At 41.6% G+C, this 27967-nt stretch overlaps 1 protein-coding gene across 1 annotated transcript; it reads right to left on the bottom strand.

Annotated features, from left to right (window-relative positions):
* Positions 1-74: 74 nt before the first annotated feature.
* LOC114285022 (uncharacterized) lies at positions 75-27948 on the bottom strand. Its single transcript, XM_082895591.1, has 3 exons — positions 26769-27948; positions 1442-2324; positions 75-495 (listed from the first exon to the last, which is right to left on the bottom strand). The coding sequence occupies exons 1-3, from the start codon at positions 27946-27948 to the stop codon at positions 75-77; spliced, it is 2484 nt and encodes an 827-aa protein (XP_082751717.1).
* Positions 27949-27967: the final 19 nt, after the last annotated feature.

The raw sequence follows: 27967 nt of genomic DNA, 5'->3' as shown, positions 1-27967 counted from the left end.
AACCCCACAACTGAAATTCAACTACATTAATTAAGAACAATGTTCATATAGAAAGTGCAAAATAACTACAAATCCTAGTCTACATCAAGATCCATATCGTAATCCACATCAGGTTCGTCACACTCTTCATTTTGTTTGTCAGCTCTTTTCTGTATCATTGTTTCATCAGATGACCTAACCCTTGTAACAACTTCTGCTTCAACACCATCTCTATAACATTGAACATTAGGGCCGATGTCAATTGGAACAACATCGGTAATATTTTCTTGTTGGAACACATCGTTTTCTTCTGGTTCATGTAATGATTCTCCATCACCTACCTCTGGTACATCAAAGACACCCTTATGTTGCACTCGTTGAACGACTTGCCAAGGTTGTCCCCATTTGGTATCATTTAGGTAAAAGACTTGCTTAGCCTGGCTAGGCAAGATGAAAGGGTCGTGTTGATACCACCGACTTGTGACATCAATACTTGTGTTCTTCGACCTGTATTTCCTGTGTTGTACCATTCACACTGGAACAATACAACTTTGTTATGACACATGTACTCCAATTCCCAAACATTGCACAAGTGACCATAAAATTCATGCGTCACTCCCTCATGATCCCCTTCCGTAAGCACACCACTATTCTGACTGTTATGGCGATTGTCTACTTCTCTTGTACGAAATCGTACGCCATTGATTATGCAACCTGAGTACTCTTTTACTAGTAAATTTGGGCCATTTGCTAACGACCATAAATCATTGGTTGCTTCTGGTGACTTTTCTTCTCTCAATATATTTATCTACATTCACATATAACGTACATCAAGATAGTAAAAATAAATTAATAAATGATCAAATCTTATACAAATTTTTAATCATGTCTTAAAATTGAAAATGCCTTACCCGCTCTTTGAACCACTTGGGAAACTCTTGTTGTTGTATACGGGTTATGCCTTGGTTAGATGGAGTCCGTAATAGATTTTTGTGTATCCTACTCAAAAGAATGTGATTATTATGCACTGCTAACTACATTAACAAAGCTAAGAATACACATATTTAAATGAAAAACATACTCTAGATACTTCTCTATCTCGGGGCTATTGTTCAACAAGAACCAATGAGCCATATCACGATATTCTTGTGACATATCAGCATCCCTTGTGATTAGGCCAATAGGACGGGCAGTTTCTGTGAATACAGTTAACCCTTTGTGACGTTCGCCACGATCTTGATTTCATTCGGGTCGATTATGCACTATTTCGATCCCATCAACATACATTGAACAAAAAGTAATGCACTCTTTGACAATGTAAGCCTCTGCGATTGAACCTTCTGGTCGAGCTCGGTTTGTAACAAACTTTTTTAAAGCTCCGAGAAACCTTGAAAAGAGAATTAGTTAAGAGCAAGGTTACACATGCAACATATAATTACGAACCTTTCAATTTAACAATTACCTTTCAATTCGGTACATCCATCGATATTGCACCGGTCCTCCAAGAATAGCCTCATGCGGCAAGTGAACGGCCAAGTGAACCATCACATCAAAGAAGGCTGGAGGAAAGATCTTTTCAAGCTTGCATAATATGTGTACTATACGTTCCTCTAATTTCTCAAGTTCATTACGGCGCAGTGTCCTTGAGCACAAATCCTGGAAAAAGTTACCTAACTCAAATAGTGTTTTACTAATCTCTTTGTCTACGTAACCACGCATCCCAATTAGAAGAATCCGTTGTATGAGTACATGGCAATCATGACTTTTCAAGCCTGTTAATTTACCATTTCTCGCATTCACTGATCTTGATATGTTTGCAGCATAGCCATCCGGATACTTCACTGATTTCAAGAATTCAAAGAAACCCTTCCTCTCTTCAGGGGTCAATGAAAAGATTGCCCTAGGTTTGACATAAGTTCCATCAGGACGACGTGTTAACCACAACTCTTTCCTTATACCCATATCTTCCAAGTCCATCCGTGCTTTGTCGGTGTCTTTGTTCTTTCCATCAATGCCTAACATAGTTCCAAAGGTATTTTCACTAACATTCTTCTTGACGTGCATAACATCAATGTTGTGTCGAAGCTTCCGTTTCTTCCAGTATGGTAACTCATACAAGATGCTTACCTTTGTCCAATTTGGTGCCTGACGGAGTCTTTTCTTATTTCTTGGATGCTTCCCATATGTGACGCCTGTCACTCTATCCAATTGCTCTAATATCTTTTCCACTGGTAACTTTAAAGATCTCTTTCGCTTCTCATGCTTACCATTATAAGCCTTACTCTTTCGCCTTTCGGGGTGGTTTTGAGGCAAGTAGCATCGATGGTTAGTGTATGCAGTCTTACCTTTCAAGGATTGAAAATATGGTTCATCATTGCAAGTGTAGCAAGAATAATGACCCTTTGTTCTTGTAACAACCCTCATACTGATTACTGATTAATGACTGATTGATTACCGATTACTGCTAAACGGGACTGATAACTGACTGATAATTGAACTGATTAAAGTACTGAACTGACTGACCGAACTTTAAACTGAATTAAATGAATACATCTGTTTGAATTGCATTCTATCTGTTTGACTGTATGATTATCTGTTCATGCTTATATGTTTAGACTGCTAATTGAAGGCCTTATCGGCGGCCGAATCCGGAATCGATTGATGTTTAATGATCCTTAGAATTAATGTGATTTTATAGTATAATTATCTGAAAACTGATTAGGTATGATTAAATTAGATTAAATTAAGCTAATTAAAGAGTTGGACTTAATTACCGTTTTGACCTTGAGTGGGCCACTACCTCTATACCTTGAGCTCACTATACTTGAGCCAAGAACATTTCATCAGCCATTTCTCATTGTGCCTAGCCGACCTTAGAGAGAGGGAGACTTGAGGAGTTGATTTCATCTCAATTTTGCTTGTAGAATTTGCTTGGTAATTGAAGAAATTGTTGGAGTGATTGCATATTGAGCTCCCTTCTTGAACTACAAGACTAAAGGTAGCTCCATTGTCTTCTTGTCCATGTTTTGAGTTGATTGTTGCATGGTCCATGTTAGATGGTAGAGCTAAGTCATGTTTTGGGTCATTAATGGTGAATTGAAGCTTAAGTGTTGCATGCATGTACATATATTGAAGTTTTGAGGTTGTGGTTCATCATACCTCACATGCATGTCCATCTTTTGGTCATACTCCATGAGTTCATCCTATCTTTGAAGGTTTGAGCTCTTTTGAAACAGCATTAAAGCTTTGAAAATGATTTAAGATCATGCGTGTCATGTTTGAAGATTGTTCTTGAAAATGATTTGAAATTGGGTTTGAATTAAACACCCTTGGGCTTTGATTTCTTAAAAATTGAGCTTTGAAACATAATATCCTATGTGTTTTTAAGTGTTTTCCAGAAAATGGGCCCAAGAGGATTGGTTTTGATGCTTTTGAGCTTGGTTTTAGACCTGGAGATCGAATCTGGGATTTCCAGATTTCAGTCGTCCGCTCGAGCGGGGGAAGTGCCGCTCGAGCGGGAAAATCGAGCTTCCAGCATCTTGCACTGTTTTACAGTCCGCTCGAGCGGAGTATTGGGCGCTCGAGCGGAGTCATGTCTCAAGCTCGAGCGGGCGTCGAGCGGGGATTTCACCCATCCAGTACTTTTACAGTACGCTCGAGCGGGAAAGTTTGCGCTCGAGCGTGTACCTTTGTTTGCCTGTACGCTCGAGCGGGGAAACCTGAGCTCGAGCGGGACTCTGTTTTTCTGAAAATCCTGAAAATGCTTTTAAATGTGCATTTTTGCATCCTCATCCCATCCTAGGCATTCTTAGGCCTAGTTTAAGGCATTTAGATGAGGATATCGTTGTAGAACACACCAAGGCAAATTAGGGATTAAGTTATGATATTGCCCAACTGTGTAGCTTAGTGTGTGTTCAACCTGTGAACTGTGTAGGATTGGCAACTGGGGAGACACGCTCTAGCATACTGTAGCCCAGAACTCTGTGAGTAACAATTGTGTAAAGATATGTTCAACTGATTATCTTTTGAATACTGAACTGAACTGTTTACTGAACTGGTATTATTTACTGAATGAATGTATGTCCTTTATTTCTGAACTGTACTGTGGCATCCTTAGTACCTACTGTTTACTGTTACTGTTACTGCGACAGAATTCTCTGTCGGTTCCCTCGTGGAACCACTACTGTTTACTGACTGATGGCCATCATTACTGTTCGGTCTTTTAAGACCTACTGTTACTGTTATGCTAATGGATGTACCACATATGACTGTTTACTGTACTGAACAACTGAAATACTGATTGAATTGAACTGTTTTCGTTACTGTAAGGACATTCATTCTAAACCCCTTTACGCATTATGTTATTCACTGGGCTTTAGCTCACTGCTCATATATATATGTAGGTGTACAGGCACCAGACCGCAGCTAGAGGCGTCAGGGTTACTCCAGTTTTGTCAAGCCAGCCTTTGTGCCTCACTGCGAGGTTCCGAGCCTACTGTTAAGGCTTAGGGGTGTTTTAGAATTTCCCCCTTTTTGTACTGTTTCACTGTTTTGTATAGACTGACTGTTTACTGTACTGTTATACAGGGATTAGGTCCCTGTACTGTGTGACTGTTAATTTTGTATACTGTTTTGTACAGACGGAGTGTTTTCTGTACTGTTATGTAGGGTCGAGTCCCTAGTTTGAATGGATGTAAGTATTGTACATACTGTTCAGTACTGTTTGCGTATGAATGCATGGAAAGCCTTTTTGCATACAGACTGTCACAGCTCATTGGACATTGTTTATTTACTGTATTGGCTTCCGCCAGGCCCTGTACTCTGTTTTACTGTATTTCTGTTCAGCAGGCCTTCGGTAATCACGGATTACTGGCCGGTTACGGTGCTAAACCCATAGGGCCGGGTTTGGGTCGTGACAGAGTGGTATCAGAGCGATACTTAACCACGAGTTATACCGCACACACGTGTCCAAATGAGCTATAGGGTGTCCTAGAAAAGTAATTAGGGCATCTCATGAGCATGATAAGTGTGTGGTTATGTTATGACTGAATGTCTGTTAATGTGTTAAACTGTGAAACAAATGACTGCTTATGTTTAAAACCGTTATAACTGCTTATAGTGAAATGGACAATGCAAATGAACCTGAGTCCTCATCTACTGAGGCAAGAATGGAAAGAATGGAAAGAATGATAGAACTGATAACTGCTAGACTTGAACAACAACAGAACCAACCGCCCCCACCTCCTCCTCCTCCGGTACAGCCGGAACCTAACGTTAATGTGAATGATGGGGATATTATTGCTCTGACCCAGAAGTTCAGCAAAATGAAACCGCCATCCTTTCAGGGAGGCCTTGAACCGTTAAAAGCTGAAGCTTGGGTTCTGGAAACAGAGAAACTATTTGAAGTGTTTCCGTGCTCAGAAGCGAATAAGGTATTGTTAGCTACCTTCACCCTACAAGAAGAGGCCAGAAGGTGGTGGATGTTAATCCGTGATACAAGCACTATTATGACTTGGGCTCAGTTCAAGGAGTCCTTCTTTGAAAAGTACTTCCCTCAGTGTGTCAGGGATAGAAAAGTGACTGAATTTGAACAGCTGAAGCAGGGCACAATGTCCGTTGCAGAATACGAGACGAAATTTACTGAACTTGCCCGTTATGCACCGCACATGGTGGATACTGAATATAAGAAGGCCAGAAAATTTGAAGGTGGCCTTAATGTGGCAATACTTGACCGGATAAATGTTTTGAAACTACCAACTTTTGTGGGTGTTCTCGACCGGGCATTGATGGCCGAGTCGAACATTGCAGCAGTGAAACAATCTGAAACACCGACGACTGAATGGCATGGAAAAAGGCAGAGTTTCAAATTTAAGAAAGGCAAGCACAACCCAGCCAACAAGAAACAGAATACGGGGTTGACAACTAGCCCCAGCCAAGGGAGTGGTTTCATACCACCCTGTTCTGAATGTGGCAAGAAGCACAAAGGGGTTTGCTACAGAATATCTGGAGCCTGTTACAGGTGTGGCAAGGTGGGCCACATGGTTAAAGACTGCCCCTCTGCTCCACAAGCCAGTGGTAAAGCTGCACCAAGCGCAGCAATATCAAATGCTCCACCAAAGCCTAACCCTAAAGCTACCGGGAAAGAGCCGATGAGGCAAGGCCGAGTGTTCGCACTAGTACCGGGAGATGTGCAGAATACCGAGACCGTTGTGTCAGGTATTCTCTCTATCTGTACACAAAATGCATATGTATTGATTGATTCGGGGTCTACGCATTCTTATGTATCGCATGCTTTTTCACGGAAATTGGATAGACCCTTAGAACCCATGAACTATCTGCTAGCCGTATCATCACCCGTAGGGGGATCCATGACATGTGCTTATATGTACCCCGCATGTGAAATTATTGTTGGGGATATGCATCTGTTTATTGATTTACTGCCATTGAACATTGATCATTTTGACGTAATATTGGGGATGGATTGGTTACAAAAATATCATGCCACTATTGACTGTGTGACCAAGCAAGTTGTTTTCCGTCCACCTGGTTTGCCTGAATTTGTGTTTAATGGGAGTGGAGTAGTACCTCCTCCGTATTTGATTTCGTCAGTGAAAGCTGTTAAATTAATTAGAAAGGGGTGTAAAGGATATCTGTGTTCTGTACTGACTGTGTCTACTGATGATAGTGTTAAAACTGATGTGAATTGTATTCCTATAGTTAGGGAATTTCCAGATGTTTTTCCAGATAATCTTCCAGGAGATTTGACTGATAGGGAGATTGAATTTACCGTTGATGTGATTCCCGGAACACAACCAGTTTCTAAAGCTCCTTACAGAATGGCTCCAACTGAACTGAAGGAACTGAAAGTGCAATTGCAAGAACTGTTAGATAAAAAGTTCATCAGACCTAGCACTTCGCCATGGGGTGCTCCTGTTTTGTTTGTCAAGAAGAAAGATGGCTCACTGAGACTGTGCATTGACTACCGTGAACTGAATAAGGTAACTGTAAAGAACAAATACCCTTTGCCACGCATTGATGATTTATTTGATCAGTTACAGGGTGCACAAGTGTTTTCTAAGATTGATCTCAGATCGGGGTATCATCAACTGAAGGTTAAACCGGAAGACATCGATAAAACTGCTTTTAGAACGAGGTATGGACATTATGAATTTTTGGTTATGCCTTTTGGAGTCACGAATGCACCAGCTGCTTTTATGGACCTCATGAACAGAGTTTTTAAACCGTACCTTGATGACTTTATTGTTGTATTTATCGATGACATATTGATTTACTCCAAAAGTATAGAACAGCATGAACATCATCTGAGACTTGCCCTACAAACCTTAAGGGAACAGAAACTGTATGCTAAACTGTCTAAATGTGAATTTTGGCTTGACCATGTTATGTTTTTGGGGCATGTTGTTAGCAAAGATGGAATTTCTGTTGATCCGCAGAAAATTGAAGCTGTGGTGAACTGGCCTAGACCAACAAATGTGACTGAAGTCCGAAGCTTTTTGGGATTGGCTGGATATTACAGAAGATTTGTCAAAGATTTCTCCAAAATTGCCCTACCATTGACTCAGTTAACTCAAAAGGGGACATCATTTGACTGGACTGACCAAAGAGAATCTGCTTTCCAGGAGTTGAAAACTCGACTTGTGACTGCACCAGTTTTGACTTTACCCTCAGGTACGGATGGTTATACTGTATTTAGTGATGCTTCTCATAAGGGTTTGGGATGTGTTTTAATGCAGAATGGGAAGGTTATAGCTTATGCTTCCCGACAACTGAGACCACATGAAAAGAATTACCCGACCCATGATCTGGAACTTGCTGCAGTAGTATTTGCACTGAAAATTTGGCGTCACTACCTGTACGGGGTAACATGTGAAGTATATACCGACCACAAGAGCTTGAAGTATTTCTTCACACAGAAAGAACTGAATATGAGACAGCGGAGATGGCTGGAACTGATTAAAGACTATGACCTACAGATATTGTACCATCCGGGAAAAGCCAATACCGTTGCCGATGCATTGAGCCGGAAATCGATTGGAAACTTAGCCTGTTTGCTTACAGGGCAGAAAGAGTTGCTTTGTGACCTGGAAAAATCTGAAATAGAAATTGTTTTGAGAGGACAAGGTAGAATCTTAGCTGCTATTTCTGCTCAACCGGCACTGATCGAGGAGATTAAAGAGAAACAGCAACTGGATGACTTCTTGAAAAAGATCATCGAAGAAAGAGAATCTAAACCGAGACCGGGATTCAAATGTGAGAATAATGTACTGAAATTTCAAGAAAGACTGTGTGTACCGAATGATACTGAACTGAAAAGAAGAGTCCTGCAAGAAGGCCACAATTCGAAATTGTCTATCCACCCGGGGAATACGAAAATGTACCAAGATCTGAAACAGAATTTCTGGTGGCCGGGAATGAAGAAAGAAATTGCTGATTTTGTATCCAAATGTCTTCATTGCCAACAGGTCAAAGCTGAACATCAACGACCTGTCGGATTACTGCAACCCTTACCCATACCGGAATGGAAATGGGAGCACATCACGATGGATTTTATCGTTGGATTACCTCGCTCCAGAAAAGGTATGGATTCAATTTGGGTTATTGTTGATAGACTAACCAAATCTGCTCACTTCTTACCTGTCAAGACGATTTATAATGCGAACAAATTGGCTGTTATCTATATTGATGAAATCGTTAGACTGCATGGAGTGCCTGTGTCTATTGTTTCTGACAGGGATTCGAAGTTTACATCGAGGTTTTGGCAAAGCCTACAGACTGCATTGGGTACTGAATTGAGGCTGAGTAGTGCCTATCATCCTCAGACAGATGGCCAATCTGAAAGGACCATCCAAACTCTGGAGGATCTACTGAGAATGTGTGTCCTTGATTTTCAGGGAGACTGGGAAAGCCATTTGCCCTTAGCTGAATTCGCCTACAACAACAGCTACCATTCGAGTATTGGTATAGCGCCTTTTGAGGCATTGTATGGCAGAAAATGTAGATCTCCAATTTGCTGGGCAGAAGTTGGAGATGGGCCTTTGCTTGGGCCCGAGATGGTGTATGAAACAACTGAAAAAGTGAAACTGATACAGCAAAGACTGAAAACTGCACAGAGTAGACAGAAAAGTTATGCAGATGTCAGAAGACGGGACAGAGAGTATGAAGTGGGTGATCACGTTTTTGTGAAAGTGACACCAATGAAAGGCCAGACTCGCTTTGGAGTCAAAGGCAAGTTAGCACCGAGATACGTCGAACCATATGAGATCATTGAGAAAATCAATCCGGTGGCGTATCAAGTTGCGCTTCCTCCTGAAATGGAGCATATGCATAACGTCTTCCACATTTCTATGTTAAGAGATTACCTCCGGGATCCCTTCCATGTGATTGAGCCTACTCGGATAGTGTTGAGTGATGACTACACTTACGAGGAACGGCCTATACAGATTGTAAACCGACGAATCAAGAAACTGAGGAACAAAGAGATCCCGCTAGTGAAAGTTGACTGGCAGAACCACGGTGGCGTGTATGCCACTTGGGAAAGGGAAGATGACATGGCTAAAAGATATCCTGAACTGTTCCCACTGAATCCTGTTTTCTTCCTGAACGAAGGTAACTCGAGTTTAGAGGACTAAACTCTTTATAAGGAGGGGAGACTGTAACAACCCTCATACTGATTACTGATTAATGACTGATTGATTACCGATTACTGCTAAACGGGACTGATAACTGACTGATAATTGAACTGATTAAAGTACTGAACTGACTGACCGAACTTTAAACTGAATTAAATGAATACATCTGTTTGAATTGCATTCTATCTGTTTGACTGTATGATTATCTGTTCATGCTTATATGTTTAGACTGCTAATTGAAGGCCTTATCAGCGGCCGAATCCGGAATCGATTGATGTTTAATGATCCTTAGAATTAATGTGATTTTATAGTATAATTATCTGAAAACTGATTAGGTATGATTAAATTAGATTAAATTAAGCTAATTAAAGAGTTGGACTTAATTACCGTTTTGACCTTGAGTGGGCCACTACCTCTATACCTTGAGCTCACTATACTTGAGCCAAGAACATTTCATCAGCCATTTCTCATTGTGCCTAGCCGACCTTAGAGAGAGGGAGACTTGAGGAGTTGATTTCATCTCAATTTTGCTTGTAGAATTTGCTTGGTAATTGAAGAAATTGTTGGAGTGATTGCATATTGAGCTCCCTTCTTGAACTACAAGACTAAAGGTAGCTCCATTGTCTTCTTGTCCATGTTTTGAGTTGATTGTTGCATGGTCCATGTTAGATGGTAGAGCTAAGTCATGTTTTGGGTCATTAATGGTGAATTGAAGCTTAAGTGTTGCATGCATGTACATATATTGAAGTTTTGAGGTTGTGGTTCATCATACCTCACATGCATGTCCATCTTTTGGTCATACTCCATGAGTTCATCCTATCTTTGAAGGTTTGAGCTCTTTTGAAACAGCATTAAAGCTTTGAAAATGATTTAAGATCATGCGTGTCATGTTTGAAGATTGTTCTTGAAAATGATTTGAAATTGGGTTTGAATTAAACACCCTTGGGCTTTGATTTCTTAAAAATTGAGCTTTGAAACATAATATCCTATGTGTTTTTAAGTGTTTTCCAGAAAATGGGCCCAAGAGGATTGGTTTTGATGCTTTTGAGCTTGGTTTTAGACCTGGAGATCGAATTTGGGATTTCCAGATTTCAGTCGTCCGCTCGAGCGGGGGAAGTGCCGCTCGAGCGGGAAAATCGAGCTTCCAGCATCTTGCACTGTTTTACAGTCCGCTCGAGCGGAGTATTGGGCGCTCGAGCGGAGTCATGTCTCAAGCTCGAGCGGGCGTCGAGCGGGGATTTCACCCATCCAGTACTTTTACAGTACGCTCGAGCGGGAAAGTTTGCGCTCGAGCGTGTACCTTTGTTTGCCTGTACGCTCGAGCGGGGAAACCTGAGCTCGAGCGGGACTCTGTTTTTCTGAAAATCCTGAAAATGCTTTTAAATGTGCATTTTTGCATCCTCATCCCATCCTAGGCATTCTTAGGCCTAGTTTAAGGCATTTAGATGAGGATATCGTTGTAGAACACACCAAGGCAAATTAGGGATTAAGTTATGATATTGCCCAACTGTGTAGCTTAGTGTGTGTTCAACCTGTGAACTGTGTAGGATTGGCAACTGGGGAGACACGCTCTAGCATACTGTAGCCCAGAACTCTGTGAGTAACAATTGTGTAAAGATATGTTCAACTGATTATCTTTTGAATACTGAACTGAACTGTTTACTGAACTGGTATTATTTACTGAATGAATGTATGTCCTTTATTTCTGAACTGTACTGTGGCATCCTTAGTACCTACTGTTTACTGTTACTGTTACTGCGACAGAATTCTCTGTCGGTTCCCTCGTGGAACCACTACTGTTTACTGACTGATGGCCATCATTACTGTTCGGTCTTTTAAGACCTACTGTTACTGTTATGCTAATGGATGTACCACATATGACTGTTTACTGTACTGAACAACTGAAATACTGATTGAATTGAACTGTTTTCGTTACTGTAAGGACATTCATTCTAAACCCCTTTACGCATTATGTTATTCACTGGGCTTTAGCTCACTGCTCATATATATATGTAGGTGTACAGGCACCAGACCGCAGCTAGAGGCGTCAGGGTTACTCCAGTTTTGTCAAGCCAGCCTTTGTGCCTCACTGCGAGGTTCCGAGCCTACTGTTAAGGCTTAGGGGTGTTTTAGAATTTCCCCCTTTTTGTACTGTTTCACTGTTTTGTATAGACTGACTGTTTACTGTACTGTTATACAGGGATTAGGTCCCTGTACTGTGTGACTGTTAATTTTGTATACTGTTTTGTACAGACGAAGTGTTTTCTGTACTGTTATGTAGGGTCGAGTCCCTAGTTTGAATGGATGTAAGTATTGTACATACTGTTCAGTACTGTTTGCGTATGAATGCATGGAAAGCCTTTTTGCATACAGACTGTCACAGCTCATTGGACATTGTTTATTTACTGTATTGGCTTCCGCCAGGCCCTGTACTCTGTTTTACTGTATTTCTGTTCAGCAGGCCTTCGGTAATCACGGATTACTGGCCGGTTACGGTGCTAAACCCATAGGGCCGGGTTTGGGTCGTGACAGAGTGGTATCAGAGCGATACTTAACCACGAGTTATACCGCACACACGTGTCCAAATGAGCTATAGGGTGTCCTAGAAAAGTAATTAGGGCATCTCATGAGCATGATAAGTGTGTGGTTATGTTATGACTGAATGTTTGTTAATGTGTTAAACTGTGAAACAAATGACTGCTTATGTTTAAAACCGTTATAACTGCTTATAGTGAAATGGACAATGCAAATGAACCTGAGTCCTCATCTACTGAGGCAAGAATGGAAAGAATGGAAAGAATGATAGAACTGATAACTGCTAGACTTGAACAACAACAGAACCAACCGCCCCCACCTCCTCCTCCTCCGGTACAGCCGGAACCTAACGTTAATGTGAATGATGGGGATATTATTGCTCTGACCCAGAAGTTCAGCAAAATGAAACCGCCATCCTTTCAGGGAGGCCTTGAACCGTTAAAAGCTGAAGCTTGGGTTCTGGAAACAGAGAAACTATTTGAAGTGTTTCCGTGCTCAGAAGCGAATAAGGTATTGTTAGCTACCTTCACCCTACAAGAAGAGGCCAGAAGGTGGTGGATGTTAATCCGTGATACAAGCACTATTATGACTTGGGCTCAGTTCAAGGAGTCCTTCTTTGAAAAGTACTTCCCTCAGTGTGTCAGGGATAGAAAAGTGACTGAATTTGAACAGCTGAAGCAGGGCACAATGTCCGTTGCAGAATACGAGACGAAATTTACTGAACTTGCCCGTTATGCACCGCACATGGTGGATACTGAATATAAGAAGGCCAGAAAATTTGAAGGTGGCCTTAATGTGGCAATACTTGACCGGATAAATGTTTTGAAACTACCAACTTTTGTGGGTGTTCTCGACCGGGCATTGATGGCCGAGTCGAACATTGCAGCAGTGAAACAATCTGAAACACCGACGACTGAATGGCATGGAAAAAGGCAGAGTTTCAAATTTAAGAAAGGCAAGCACAACCCAGCCAACAAGAAACAGAATACGGGGTTGACAACTAGCCCCAGCCAAGGGAGTGGTTTCATACCACCCTGTTCTGAATGTGGCAAGAAGCACAAAGGGGTTTGCTACAGAATATCTGGAGCCTGTTACAGGTGTGGCAAGGTGGGCCACATGGTTAAAGACTGCCCCTCTGCTCCACAAGCCAGTGGTAAAGCTGCACCAAGCGCAGCAATATCAAATGCTCCACCAAAGCCTAACCCTAAAGCTACCGGGAAAGAGCCGATGAGGCAAGGCCGAGTGTTCGCACTAGTACCGGGAGATGTGCAGAATACCGAGACCGTTGTGTCAGGTATTCTCTCTATCTGTACACAAAATGCATATGTATTGATTGATTCGGGGTCTACGCATTCTTATGTATCGCATGCTTTTTCACGGAAATTGGATAGACCCTTAGAACCCATGAACTATCTGCTAGCCGTATCATCACCCGTAGGGGGATCCATGACATGTGCTTATATGTACCCCGCATGTGAAATTATTGTTGGGGATATGCATCTGTTTATTGATTTACTGCCATTGAACATTGATCATTTTGACGTAATATTGGGGATGGATTGGTTACAAAAATATCATGCCACTATTGACTGTGTGACCAAGCAAGTTGTTTTCCGTCCACCTGGTTTGCCTGAATTTGTGTTTAATGGGAGTGGAGTAGTACCTCCTCCGTATTTGATTTCGTCAGTGAAAGCTGTTAAATTAATTAGAAAGGGGTGTAAAGGATATCTGTGTTCTGTACTGACTGTGTCTACTGATGATAGTGTTAAAACTGATGTGAATTGTATTCCTATAGTTAGGGAATTTCCAGATGTTTTTCCAGATAATCTTCCAGGAGATTTGACTGATAGGGAGATTGAATTTACCGTTGATGTGATTCCCGGAACACAACCAGTTTCTAAAGCTCCTTACAGAATGGCTCCAACTGAACTGAAGGAACTGAAAGTGCAATTGCAAGAACTGTTAGATAAAAAGTTCATCAGACCTAGCACTTCGCCATGGGGTGCTCCTGTTTTGTTTGTCAAGAAGAAAGATGGCTCACTGAGACTGTGCATTGACTACCGTGAACTGAATAAGGTAACTGTAAAGAACAAATACCCTTTGCCACGCATTGATGATTTATTTGATCAGTTACAGGGTGCACAAGTGTTTTCTAAGATTGATCTCAGATCGGGGTATCATCAACTGAAGGTTAAACCGGAAGACATCGATAAAACTGCTTTTAGAACGAGGTATGGACATTATGAATTTTTGGTTATGCCTTTTGGAGTCACGAATGCACCAGCTGCTTTTATGGACCTCATGAACAGAGTTTTTAAACCGTACCTTGATGACTTTATTGTTGTATTTATCGATGACATATTGATTTACTCCAAAAGTATAGAACAGCATGAACATCATCTGAGACTTGCCCTACAAACCTTAAGGGAACAGAAACTGTATGCTAAACTGTCTAAATGTGAATTTTGGCTTGACCATGTTATGTTTTTGGGGCATGTTGTTAGCAAAGATGGAATTTCTGTTGATCCGCAGAAAATTGAAGCTGTGGTGAACTGGCCTAGACCAACAAATGTGACTGAAGTCCGAAGCTTTTTGGGATTGGCTGGATATTACAGAAGATTTGTCAAAGATTTCTCCAAAATTGCCCTACCATTGACTCAGTTAACTCAAAAGGGGACATCATTTGACTGGACTGACCAAAGAGAATCTGCTTTCCAGGAGTTGAAAACTCGACTTGTGACTGCACCAGTTTTGACTTTACCCTCAGGTACGGATGGTTATACTGTATTTAGTGATGCTTCTCATAAGGGTTTGGGATGTGTTTTAATGCAGAATGGGAAGGTTATAGCTTATGCTTCCCGACAACTGAGACCACATGAAAAGAATTACCCGACCCATGATCTGGAACTTGCTGCAGTAGTATTTGCACTGAAAATTTGGCGTCACTACCTGTACGGGGTAACATGTGAAGTATATACCGACCACAAGAGCTTGAAGTATTTCTTCACACAGAAAGAACTGAATATGAGACAGCGGAGATGGCTGGAACTGATTAAAGACTATGACCTACAGATATTGTACCATCCGGGAAAAGCCAATACCGTTGCCGATGCATTGAGCCGGAAATCGATTGGAAACTTAGCCTGTTTGCTTACAGGGCAGAAAGAGTTGCTTTGTGACCTGGAAAAATCTGAAATAGAAATTGTTTTGAGAGGACAAGGTAGAATCTTAGCTGCTATTTCTGCTCAACCGGCACTGATCGAGGAGATTAAAGAGAAACAGCAACTGGATGACTTCTTGAAAAAGATCATCGAAGAAAGAGAATCTAAACCGAGACCGGGATTCAAATGTGAGAATAATGTACTGAAATTTCAAGAAAGACTGTGTGTACCGAATGATACTGAACTGAAAAGAAGAGTCCTGCAAGAAGGCCACAATTCGAAATTGTCTATCCACCCGGGGAATACGAAAATGTACCAAGATCTGAAACAGAATTTCTGGTGGCCGGGAATGAAGAAAGAAATTGCTGATTTTGTATCCAAATGTCTTCATTGCCAACAAGTCAAAGCTGAACATCAACGACCTGTCGGATTACTGCAACCCTTACCCATACCGGAATGGAAATGGGAGCACATCACGATGGATTTTATCGTTGGATTACCTCGCTCCAGAAAAGGTATGGATTCAATTTGGGTTATTGTTGATAGACTAACCAAATCTGCTCACTTCTTACCTGTCAAGACGATTTATAATGCGAACAAATTGGCTGTTATCTATATTGATGAAATCGTTAGACTGCATGGAGTGCCTGTGTCTATTGTTTCTGACAGGGATTCGAAGTTTACATCGAGGTTTTGGCAAAGCCTACAGACTGCATTGGGTACTGAATTGAGGCTGAGTAGTGCCTATCATCCTCAGACAGATGGCCAATCTGAAAGGACCATCCAAACTCTGGAGGATCTACTGAGAATGTGTGTCCTTGATTTTCAGGGAGACTGGGAAAGCCATTTGCCCTTAGCTGAATTCGCCTACAACAACAGCTACCATTCGAGTATTGGTATAGCGCCTTTTGAGGCATTGTATGGCAGAAAATGTAGATCTCCAATTTGCTGGGCAGAAGTTGGAGATGGGCCTTTGCTTGGGCCCGAGATGGTGTATGAAACAACTGAAAAAGTGAAACTGATACAGCAAAGACTGAAAACTGCACAGAGTAGACAGAAAAGTTATGCAGATGTCAGAAGACGGGACAGAGAGTATGAAGTGGGTGATCACGTTTTTGTGAAAGTGACACCAATGAAAGGCCAGACTCGCTTTGGAGTCAAAGGCAAGTTAGCACCGAGATACGTCGAACCATATGAGATCATTGAGAAAATCAATCCGGTGGCGTATCAAGTTGCGCTTCCTCCTGAAATGGAGCATATGCATAACGTCTTCCACATTTCTATGTTAAGAGATTACCTCCGGGATCCCTTCCATGTGATTGAGCCTACTCGGATAGTGTTGAGTGATGACTACACTTACGAGGAACGGCCTATACAGATTGTAAACCGACGAATCAAGAAACTGAGGAACAAAGAGATCCCGCTAGTGAAAGTTGACTGGCAGAACCACGGTGGCGTGTATGCCACTTGGGAAAGGGAAGATGACATGGCTAAAAGATATCCTGAACTGTTCCCACTGAATCCTGTTTTCTTCCTGAACGAAGGTAACTCGAGTTTAGAGGACTAAACTCTTTATAAGGAGGGGAGACTGTAACAACCCTCATACTGATTACTGATTAATGACTGATTGATTACCGATTACTGCTAAACGGGACTGATAACTGACTGATAATTGAACTGATTAAAGTACTGAACTGACTGACCGAACTTTAAACTGAATTAAATGAATACATCTGTTTGAATTGCATTCTATCTGTTTGACTGTATGATTATCTGTTCATGCTTATATGTTTAGACTGCTAATTGAAGGCCTTATCGGCGGCCGAATCCGGAATCGATTGATGTTTAATGATCCTTAGAATTAATGTGATTTTATAGTATAATTATCTGAAAACTGATTAGGTATGATTAAATTAGATTAAATTAAGCTAATTAAAGAGTTGGACTTAATTACCGTTTTGACCTTGAGTGGGCCACTACCTCTATACCTTGAGCTCACTATACTTGAGCCAAGAACATTTCATCAGCCATTTCTCATTGTGCCTAGCCGACCTTAGAGAGAGGGAGACTTGAGGAGTTGATTTCATCTCAATTTTGCTTGTAGAATTTGCTTGGTAATTGAAGAAATTGTTGGAGTGATTGCATATTGAGCTCCCTTCTTGAACTACAAGACTAAAGGTAGCTCCATTGTCTTCTTGTCCATGTTTTGAGTTGATTGTTGCATGGTCCATGTTAGATGGTAGAGCTAAGTCATGTTTTGGGTCATTAATGGTGAATTGAAGCTTAAGTGTTGCATGCATGTACATATATTGAAGTTTTGAGGTTGTGGTTCATCATACCTCACATGCATGTCCATCTTTTGGTCATACTCCATGAGTTCATCCTATCTTTGAAGGTTTGAGCTCTTTTGAAACAGCATTAAAGCTTTGAAAATGATTTAAGATCATGCGTGTCATGTTTGAAGATTGTTCTTGAAAATGATTTGAAATTGGGTTTGAATTAAACACCCTTGGGCTTTGATTTCTTAAAAATTGAGCTTTGAAACATAATATCCTATGTGTTTTTAAGTGTTTTCCAGAAAATGGGCCCAAGAGGATTGGTTTTGATGCTTTTGAGCTTGGTTTTAGACCTGGAGATCGAATCTGGGATTTCCAGATTTCAGTCGTCCGCTCGAGCGGGGGAAGTGCCGCTCGAGCGGGAAAATCGAGCTTCCAGCATCTTGCACTGTTTTACAGTCCGCTCGAGCGGAGTATTGGGCGCTCGAGCGGAGTCATGTCTCAAGCTCGAGCGGGCGTCGAGCGGGGATTTCACCCATCCAGTACTTTTACAGTACGCTCGAGCGGGAAAGTTTGCGCTCGAGCGTGTACCTTTGTTTGCCTGTACGCTCGAGCGGGGAAACCTGAGCTCGAGCGGGACTCTGTTTTTCTGAAAATCCTGAAAATGCTTTTAAATGTGCATTTTTGCATCCTCATCCCATCCTAGGCATTCTTAGGCCTAGTTTAAGGCATTTAGATGAGGATATCGTTGTAGAACACACCAAGGCAAATTAGGGATTAAGTTATGATATTGCCCAACTGTGTAGCTTAGTGTGTGTTCAACCTGTGAACTGTGTAGGATTGGCAACTGGGGAGACACGCTCTAGCATACTGTAGCCCAGAACTCTGTGAGTAACAATTGTGTAAAGATATGTTCAACTGATTATCTTTTGAATACTGAACTGAACTGTTTACTGAACTGGTATTATTTACTGAATGAATGTATGTCCTTTATTTCTGAACTGTACTGTGGCATCCTTAGTACCTACTGTTTACTGTTACTGTTACTGCGACAGAATTCTCTGTCGGTTCCCTCGTGGAACCACTACTGTTTACTGACTGATGGCCATCATTACTGTTCGGTCTTTTAAGACCTACTGTTACTGTTATGCTAATGGATGTACCACATATGACTGTTTACTGTACTGAACAACTGAAATACTGATTGAATTGAACTGTTTTCGTTACTGTAAGGACATTCATTCTAAACCCCTTTACGCATTATGTTATTCACTGGGCTTTAGCTCACTGCTCATATATATATGTAGGTGTACAGGCACCAGACCGCAGCTAGAGGCGTCAGGGTTACTCCAGTTTTGTCAAGCCAGCCTTTGTGCCTCACTGCGAGGTTCCGAGCCTACTGTTAAGGCTTAGGGGTGTTTTAGAATTTCCCCCTTTTTGTACTGTTTCACTGTTTTGTATAGACTGACTGTTTACTGTACTGTTATACAGGGATTAGGTCCCTGTACTGTGTGACTGTTAATTTTGTATACTGTTTTGTACAGACGGAGTGTTTTCTGTACTGTTATGTAGGGTCGAGTCCCTAGTTTGAATGGATGTAAGTATTGTACATACTGTTCAGTACTGTTTGCGTATGAATGCATGGAAAGCCTTTTTGCATACAGACTGTCACAGCTCATTGGACATTGTTTATTTACTGTATTGGCTTCCGCCAGGCCCTGTACTCTGTTTTACTGTATTTCTGTTCAGCAGGCCTTCGGTAATCACGGATTACTGGCCGGTTACGGTGCTAAACCCATAGGGCCGGGTTTGGGTCGTGACAGAGTGGTATCAGAGCGATACTTAACCACGAGTTATACCGCACACACGTGTCCAAATGAGCTATAGGGTGTCCTAGAAAAGTAATTAGGGCATCTCATGAGCATGATAAGTGTGTGGTTATGTTATGACTGAATGTCTGTTAATGTGTTAAACTGTGAAACAAATGACTGCTTATGTTTAAAACCGTTATAACTGCTTATAGTGAAATGGACAATGCAAATGAACCTGAGTCCTCATCTACTGAGGCAAGAATGGAAAGAATGGAAAGAATGATAGAACTGATAACTGCTAGACTTGAACAACAACAGAACCAACCGCCCCCACCTCCTCCTCCTCCGGTACAGCCGGAACCTAACGTTAATGTGAATGATGGGGATATTATTGCTCTGACCCAGAAGTTCAGCAAAATGAAACCGCCATCCTTTCAGGGAGGCCTTGAACCGTTAAAAGCTGAAGCTTGGGTTCTGGAAACAGAGAAACTATTTGAAGTGTTTCCGTGCTCAGAAGCGAATAAGGTATTGTTAGCTACCTTCACCCTACAAGAAGAGGCCAGAAGGTGGTGGATGTTAATCCGTGATACAAGCACTATTATGACTTGGGCTCAGTTCAAGGAGTCCTTCTTTGAAAAGTACTTCCCTCAGTGTGTCAGGGATAGAAAAGTGACTGAATTTGAACAGCTGAAGCAGGGCACAATGTCCGTTGCAGAATACGAGACGAAATTTACTGAACTTGCCCGTTATGCACCGCACATGGTGGATACTGAATATAAGAAGGCCAGAAAATTTGAAGGTGGCCTTAATGTGGCAATACTTGACCGGATAAATGTTTTGAAACTACCAACTTTTGTGGGTGTTCTCGACCGGGCATTGATGGCCGAGTCGAACATTGCAGCAGTGAAACAATCTGAAACACCGACGACTGAATGGCATGGAAAAAGGCAGAGTTTCAAATTTAAGAAAGGCAAGCACAACCCAGCCAACAAGAAACAGAATACGGGGTTGACAACTAGCCCCAGCCAAGGGAGTGGTTTCATACCACCCTGTTCTGAATGTGGCAAGAAGCACAAAGGGGTTTGCTACAGAATATCTGGAGCCTGTTACAGGTGTGGCAAGGTGGGCCACATGGTTAAAGACTGCCCCTCTGCTCCACAAGCCAGTGGTAAAGCTGCACCAAGCGCAGCAATATCAAATGCTCCACCAAAGCCTAACCCTAAAGCTACCGGGAAAGAGCCGATGAGGCAAGGCCGAGTGTTCGCACTAGTACCGGGAGATGTGCAGAATACCGAGACCGTTGTGTCAGGTATTCTCTCTATCTGTACACAAAATGCATATGTATTGATTGATTCGGGGTCTACGCATTCTTATGTATCGCATGCTTTTTCACGGAAATTGGATAGACCCTTAGAACCCATGAACTATCTGCTAGCCGTATCATCACCCGTAGGGGGATCCATGACATGTGCTTATATGTACCCCGCATGTGAAATTATTGTTGGGGATATGCATCTGTTTATTGATTTACTGCCATTGAACATTGATCATTTTGACGTAATATTGGGGATGGATTGGTTACAAAAATATCATGCCACTATTGACTGTGTGACCAAGCAAGTTGTTTTCCGTCCACCTGGTTTGCCTGAATTTGTGTTTAATGGGAGTGGAGTAGTACCTCCTCCGTATTTGATTTCGTCAGTGAAAGCTGTTAAATTAATTAGAAAGGGGTGTAAAGGATATCTGTGTTCTGTACTGACTGTGTCTACTGATGATAGTGTTAAAACTGATGTGAATTGTATTCCTATAGTTAGGGAATTTCCAGATGTTTTTCCAGATAATCTTCCAGGAGATTTGACTGATAGGGAGATTGAATTTACCGTTGATGTGATTCCCGGAACACAACCAGTTTCTAAAGCTCCTTACAGAATGGCTCCAACTGAACTGAAGGAACTGAAAGTGCAATTGCAAGAACTGTTAGATAAAAAGTTCATCAGACCTAGCACTTCGCCATGGGGTGCTCCTGTTTTGTTTGTCAAGAAGAAAGATGGCTCACTGAGACTGTGCATTGACTACCGTGAACTGAATAAGGTAACTGTAAAGAACAAATACCCTTTGCCACGCATTGATGATTTATTTGATCAGTTACAGGGTGCACAAGTGTTTTCTAAGATTGATCTCAGATCGGGGTATCATCAACTGAAGGTTAAACCGGAAGACATCGATAAAACTGCTTTTAGAACGAGGTATGGACATTATGAATTTTTGGTTATGCCTTTTGGAGTCACGAATGCACCAGCTGCTTTTATGGACCTCATGAACAGAGTTTTTAAACCGTACCTTGATGACTTTATTGTTGTATTTATCGATGACATATTGATTTACTCCAAAAGTATAGAACAGCATGAACATCATCTGAGACTTGCCCTACAAACCTTAAGGGAACAGAAACTGTATGCTAAACTGTCTAAATGTGAATTTTGGCTTGACCATGTTATGTTTTTGGGGCATGTTGTTAGCAAAGATGGAATTTCTGTTGATCCGCAGAAAATTGAAGCTGTGGTGAACTGGCCTAGACCAACAAATGTGACTGAAGTCCGAAGCTTTTTGGGATTGGCTGGATATTACAGAAGATTTGTCAAAGATTTCTCCAAAATTGCCCTACCATTGACTCAGTTAACTCAAAAGGGGACATCATTTGACTGGACTGACCAAAGAGAATCTGCTTTCCAGGAGTTGAAAACTCGACTTGTGACTGCACCAGTTTTGACTTTACCCTCAGGTACGGATGGTTATACTGTATTTAGTGATGCTTCTCATAAGGGTTTGGGATGTGTTTTAATGCAGAATGGGAAGGTTATAGCTTATGCTTCCCGACAACTGAGACCACATGAAAAGAATTACCCGACCCATGATCTGGAACTTGCTGCAGTAGTATTTGCACTGAAAATTTGGCGTCACTACCTGTACGGGGTAACATGTGAAGTATATACCGACCACAAGAGCTTGAAGTATTTCTTCACACAGAAAGAACTGAATATGAGACAGCGGAGATGGCTGGAACTGATTAAAGACTATGACCTACAGATATTGTACCATCCGGGAAAAGCCAATACCGTTGCCGATGCATTGAGCCGGAAATCGATTGGAAACTTAGCCTGTTTGCTTACAGGGCAGAAAGAGTTGCTTTGTGACCTGGAAAAATCTGAAATAGAAATTGTTTTGAGAGGACAAGGTAGAATCTTAGCTGCTATTTCTGCTCAACCGGCACTGATCGAGGAGATTAAAGAGAAACAGCAACTGGATGACTTCTTGAAAAAGATCATCGAAGAAAGAGAATCTAAACCGAGACCGGGATTCAAATGTGAGAATAATGTACTGAAATTTCAAGAAAGACTGTGTGTACCGAATGATACTGAACTGAAAAGAAGAGTCCTGCAAGAAGGCCACAATTCGAAATTGTCTATCCACCCGGGGAATACGAAAATGTACCAAGATCTGAAACAGAATTTCTGGTGGCCGGGAATGAAGAAAGAAATTGCTGATTTTGTATCCAAATGTCTTCATTGCCAACAAGTCAAAGCTGAACATCAACGACCTGTCGGATTACTGCAACCCTTACCCATACCGGAATGGAAATGGGAGCACATCACGATGGATTTTATCGTTGGATTACCTCGCTCCAGAAAAGGTATGGATTCAATTTGGGTTATTGTTGATAGACTAACCAAATCTGCTCACTTCTTACCTGTCAAGACGATTTATAATGCGAACAAATTGGCTGTTATCTATATTGATGAAATCGTTAGACTGCATGGAGTGCCTGTGTCTATTGTTTCTGACAGGGATTCGAAGTTTACATCGAGGTTTTGGCAAAGCCTACAGACTGCATTGGGTACTGAATTGAGGCTGAGTAGTGCCTATCATCCTCAGACAGATGGCCAATCTGAAAGGACCATCCAAACTCTGGAGGATCTACTGAGAATGTGTGTCCTTGATTTTCAGGGAGACTGGGAAAGCCATTTGCCCTTAGCTGAATTCGCCTACAACAACAGCTACCATTCGAGTATTGGTATAGCGCCTTTTGAGGCATTGTATGGCAGAAAATGTAGATCTCCAATTTGCTGGGCAGAAGTTGGAGATGGGCCTTTGCTTGGGCCCGAGATGGTGTATGAAACAACTGAAAAAGTGAAACTGATACAGCAAAGACTGAAAACTGCACAGAGTAGACAGAAAAGTTATGCAGATGTCAGAAGACGGGACAGAGAGTATGAAGTGGGTGATCACGTTTTTGTGAAAGTGACACCAATGAAAGGCCAGACTCGCTTTGGAGTCAAAGGCAAGTTAGCACCGAGATACGTCGAACCATATGAGATCATTGAGAAAATCAATCCGGTGGCGTATCAAGTTGCGCTTCCTCCTGAAATGGAGCATATGCATAACGTCTTCCACATTTCTATGTTAAGAGATTACCTCCGGGATCCCTTCCATGTGATTGAGCCTACTCGGATAGTGTTGAGTGATGACTACACTTACGAGGAACGGCCTATACAGATTGTAAACCGACGAATCAAGAAACTGAGGAACAAAGAGATCCCGCTAGTGAAAGTTGACTGGCAGAACCACGGTGGCGTGTATGCCACTTGGGAAAGGGAAGATGACATGGCTAAAAGATATCCTGAACTGTTCCCACTGAATCCTGTTTTCTTCCTGAACGAAGGTAACTCGAGTTTAGAGGACTAAACTCTTTATAAGGAGGGGAGACTGTAACAACCCTCATACTGATTACTGATTAATGACTGATTGATTACCGATTACTGCTAAACGGGACTGATAACTGACTGATAATTGAACTGATTAAAGTACTGAACTGACTGACCGAACTTTAAACTGAATTAAATGAATACATCTGTTTGAATTGCATTCTATCTGTTTGACTGTATGATTATCTGTTCATGCTTATATGTTTAGACTGCTAATTGAAGGCCTTATCGGCGGCCGAATCCGGAATCGATTGATGTTTAATGATCCTTAGAATTAATGTGATTTTATAGTATAATTATCTGAAAACTGATTAGGTATGATTAAATTAGATTAAATTAAGCTAATTAAAGAGTTGGACTTAATTACCGTTTTGACCTTGAGTGGGCCACTACCTCTATACCTTGAGCTCACTATACTTGAGCCAAGAACATTTCATCAGCCATTTCTCATTGTGCCTAGCCGACCTTAGAGAGAGGGAGACTTGAGGAGTTGATTTCATCTCAATTTTGCTTGTAGAATTTGCTTGGTAATTGAAGAAATTGTTGGAGTGATTGCATATTGAGCTCCCTTCTTGAACTACAAGACTAAAGGTAGCTCCATTGTCTTCTTGTCCATGTTTTGAGTTGATTGTTGCATGGTCCATGTTAGATGGTAGAGCTAAGTCATGTTTTGGGTCATTAATGGTGAATTGAAGCTTAAGTGTTGCATGCATGTACATATATTGAAGTTTTGAGGTTGTGGTTCATCATACCTCACATGCATGTCCATCTTTTGGTCATACTCCATGAGTTCATCCTATCTTTGAAGGTTTGAGCTCTTTTGAAACAGCATTAAAGCTTTGAAAATGATTTAAGATCATGCGTGTCATGTTTGAAGATTGTTCTTGAAAATGATTTGAAATTGGGTTTGAATTAAACACCCTTGGGCTTTGATTTCTTAAAAATTGAGCTTTGAAACATAATATCCTATGTGTTTTTAAGTGTTTTCCAGAAAATGGGCCCAAGAGGATTGGTTTTGATGCTTTTGAGCTTGGTTTTAGACCTGGAGATCGAATCTGGGATTTCCAGATTTCAGTCGTCCGCTCGAGCGGGGGAAGTGCCGCTCGAGCGGGAAAATCGAGCTTCCAGCATCTTGCACTGTTTTACAGTCCGCTCGAGCGGAGTATTGGGCGCTCGAGCGGAGTCATGTCTCAAGCTCGAGCGGGCGTCGAGCGGGGATTTCACCCATCCAGTACTTTTACAGTACGCTCGAGCGGGAAAGTTTGCGCTCGAGCGTGTACCTTTGTTTGCCTGTACGCTCGAGCGGGGAAACCTGAGCTCGAGCGGGACTCTGTTTTTCTGAAAATCCTGAAAATGCTTTTAAATGTGCATTTTTGCATCCTCATCCCATCCTAGGCATTCTTAGGCCTAGTTTAAGGCATTTAGATGAGGATATCGTTGTAGAACACACCAAGGCAAATTAGGGATTAAGTTATGATATTGCCCAACTGTGTAGCTTAGTGTGTGTTCAACCTGTGAACTGTGTAGGATTGGCAACTGGGGAGACACGCTCTAGCATACTGTAGCCCAGAACTCTGTGAGTAACAATTGTGTAAAGATATGTTCAACTGATTATCTTTTGAATACTGAACTGAACTGTTTACTGAACTGGTATTATTTACTGAATGAATGTATGTCCTTTATTTCTGAACTGTACTGTGGCATCCTTAGTACCTACTGTTTACTGTTACTGTTACTGCGACAGAATTCTCTGTCGGTTCCCTCGTGGAACCACTACTGTTTACTGACTGATGGCCATCATTACTGTTCGGTCTTTTAAGACCTACTGTTACTGTTATGCTAATGGATGTACCACATATGACTGTTTACTGTACTGAACAACTGAAATACTGATTGAATTGAACTGTTTTCGTTACTGTAAGGACATTCATTCTAAACCCCTTTACGCATTATGTTATTCACTGGGCTTTAGCTCACTGCTCATATATATATGTAGGTGTACAGGCACCAGACCGCAGCTAGAGGCGTCAGGGTTACTCCAGTTTTGTCAAGCCAGCCTTTGTGCCTCACTGCGAGGTTCCGAGCCTACTGTTAAGGCTTAGGGGTGTTTTAGAATTTCCCCCTTTTTGTACTGTTTCACTGTTTTGTATAGACTGACTGTTTACTGTACTGTTATACAGGGATTAGGTCCCTGTACTGTGTGACTGTTAATTTTGTATACTGTTTTGTACAGACGGAGTGTTTTCTGTACTGTTATGTAGGGTCGAGTCCCTAGTTTGAATGGATGTAAGTATTGTACATACTGTTCAGTACTGTTTGCGTATGAATGCATGGAAAGCCTTTTTGCATACAGACTGTCACAGCTCATTGGACATTGTTTATTTACTGTATTGGCTTCCGCCAGGCCCTGTACTCTGTTTTACTGTATTTCTGTTCAGCAGGCCTTCGGTAATCACGGATTACTGGCCGGTTACGGTGCTAAACCCATAGGGCCGGGTTTGGGTCGTGACAGTTCTCCACCCAGATATGTCACCAAATGCGGGCCAATCGTGTATAGTCCACATCAAAGCTGCACGCATCTGGAAAGACTCACCAGTTACGGCATCGTAAGATAATGCACCATTTTCCCACAACTCATTCAACTCATCCACCAGAGGTCTCATGTAGACATCAATATCAATCCCTAGTTGTGATTCTCCAGGAATAAGTAGTGACATCATAAGAAAGGGATCTTTCATAACCAACCAAGGTGGCAAGTTATAAGGAATGAGTACTACAGGCCATAAACTATACGAGTTGCTCATGTTCCCGAAAGGATTGAACCCATCAACAGCCAACCCTAGCCTCACATTTCGAGGCTCCAGGGCAAACTGAGGATGTTGCACATCAAATTCCTTCCATTCATCACTATCGGCGGGATGTCTCAATACTCCGTCATCTATACGTTTCTCCTTGTGCCATCTCATGTCCTCAGCAGTCTTTCTTGACATGTACAATCTTTTCAACCTTGGTGTTAATGGGAAGTACCGCAACACCTTATGGGAAATCTTCTTACCCCTGCCACGATTGATCTTGTATCTGGATGCCTTACATTTTGGACATTTATCTAACCTTGCATTTTCCTTCCAAAAGAGTACACAATCATTTATACAAGCATCAATTAACTCATATGACAAGCCCAAATCTCGAAGTATTTTCTTAGCTTCATAAAATGACTTTGGAACCAAATTATCTTTTGGTAAAAGTTTTGTTAAAAACTGCAATAGTGTGTTAACCGACTTATTGCTCCAGTGGTTTGTTACCTTCATATTAAGCAGCTCGATGACAAACTTCAACATAGTGTAGTTTGTGCAACCTAAGTACACCTCACGTTTGGCATCATTCAATAGTTTATCAAACGTTTGTACTTCCTCATTCTGGGGTGCATCGTTGGGTTCTCCTCTTATTCGATCTTCCACTAAGGCATCAATACCACCTAAAACCTCATCTTCATCAATTGCCATTTCATGATGAGCCTCATTTGATACACGTGGTTCCCCATGCTCATGCCAAATAGTGTACGTTTGCATAATCCCATATTGAAGCAAATGAATTTGTACATTTCGAAGATTTTGGGAATAATAGTTCACACAGTTCAAACATCGGCACAGAATTTTACCTTTCTGATCAACAACTGCCATTGCAAATTTGATAAACGATGTTACCCCATCAATAAATGGCTGACTCATCCTTCCATCAGGTGTCTTACCCAATGCAATCCAACTCTTGTCCATGTCTGATCACAAATGAAAG

The sequence above is a fragment of the Camellia sinensis genome, chromosome 11 (genome assembly GCF_055761805.1).
Source record: "Camellia sinensis isolate YWXY chromosome 11, ASM5576180v1, whole genome shotgun sequence".
In the NCBI taxonomy this organism is placed as follows: domain Eukaryota; kingdom Viridiplantae; phylum Streptophyta; class Magnoliopsida; order Ericales; family Theaceae; genus Camellia; species Camellia sinensis.
The sequence above is the reverse complement of the archived record's forward strand: the minus strand, read 5'-3'. Positions and strand labels throughout refer to the sequence as shown.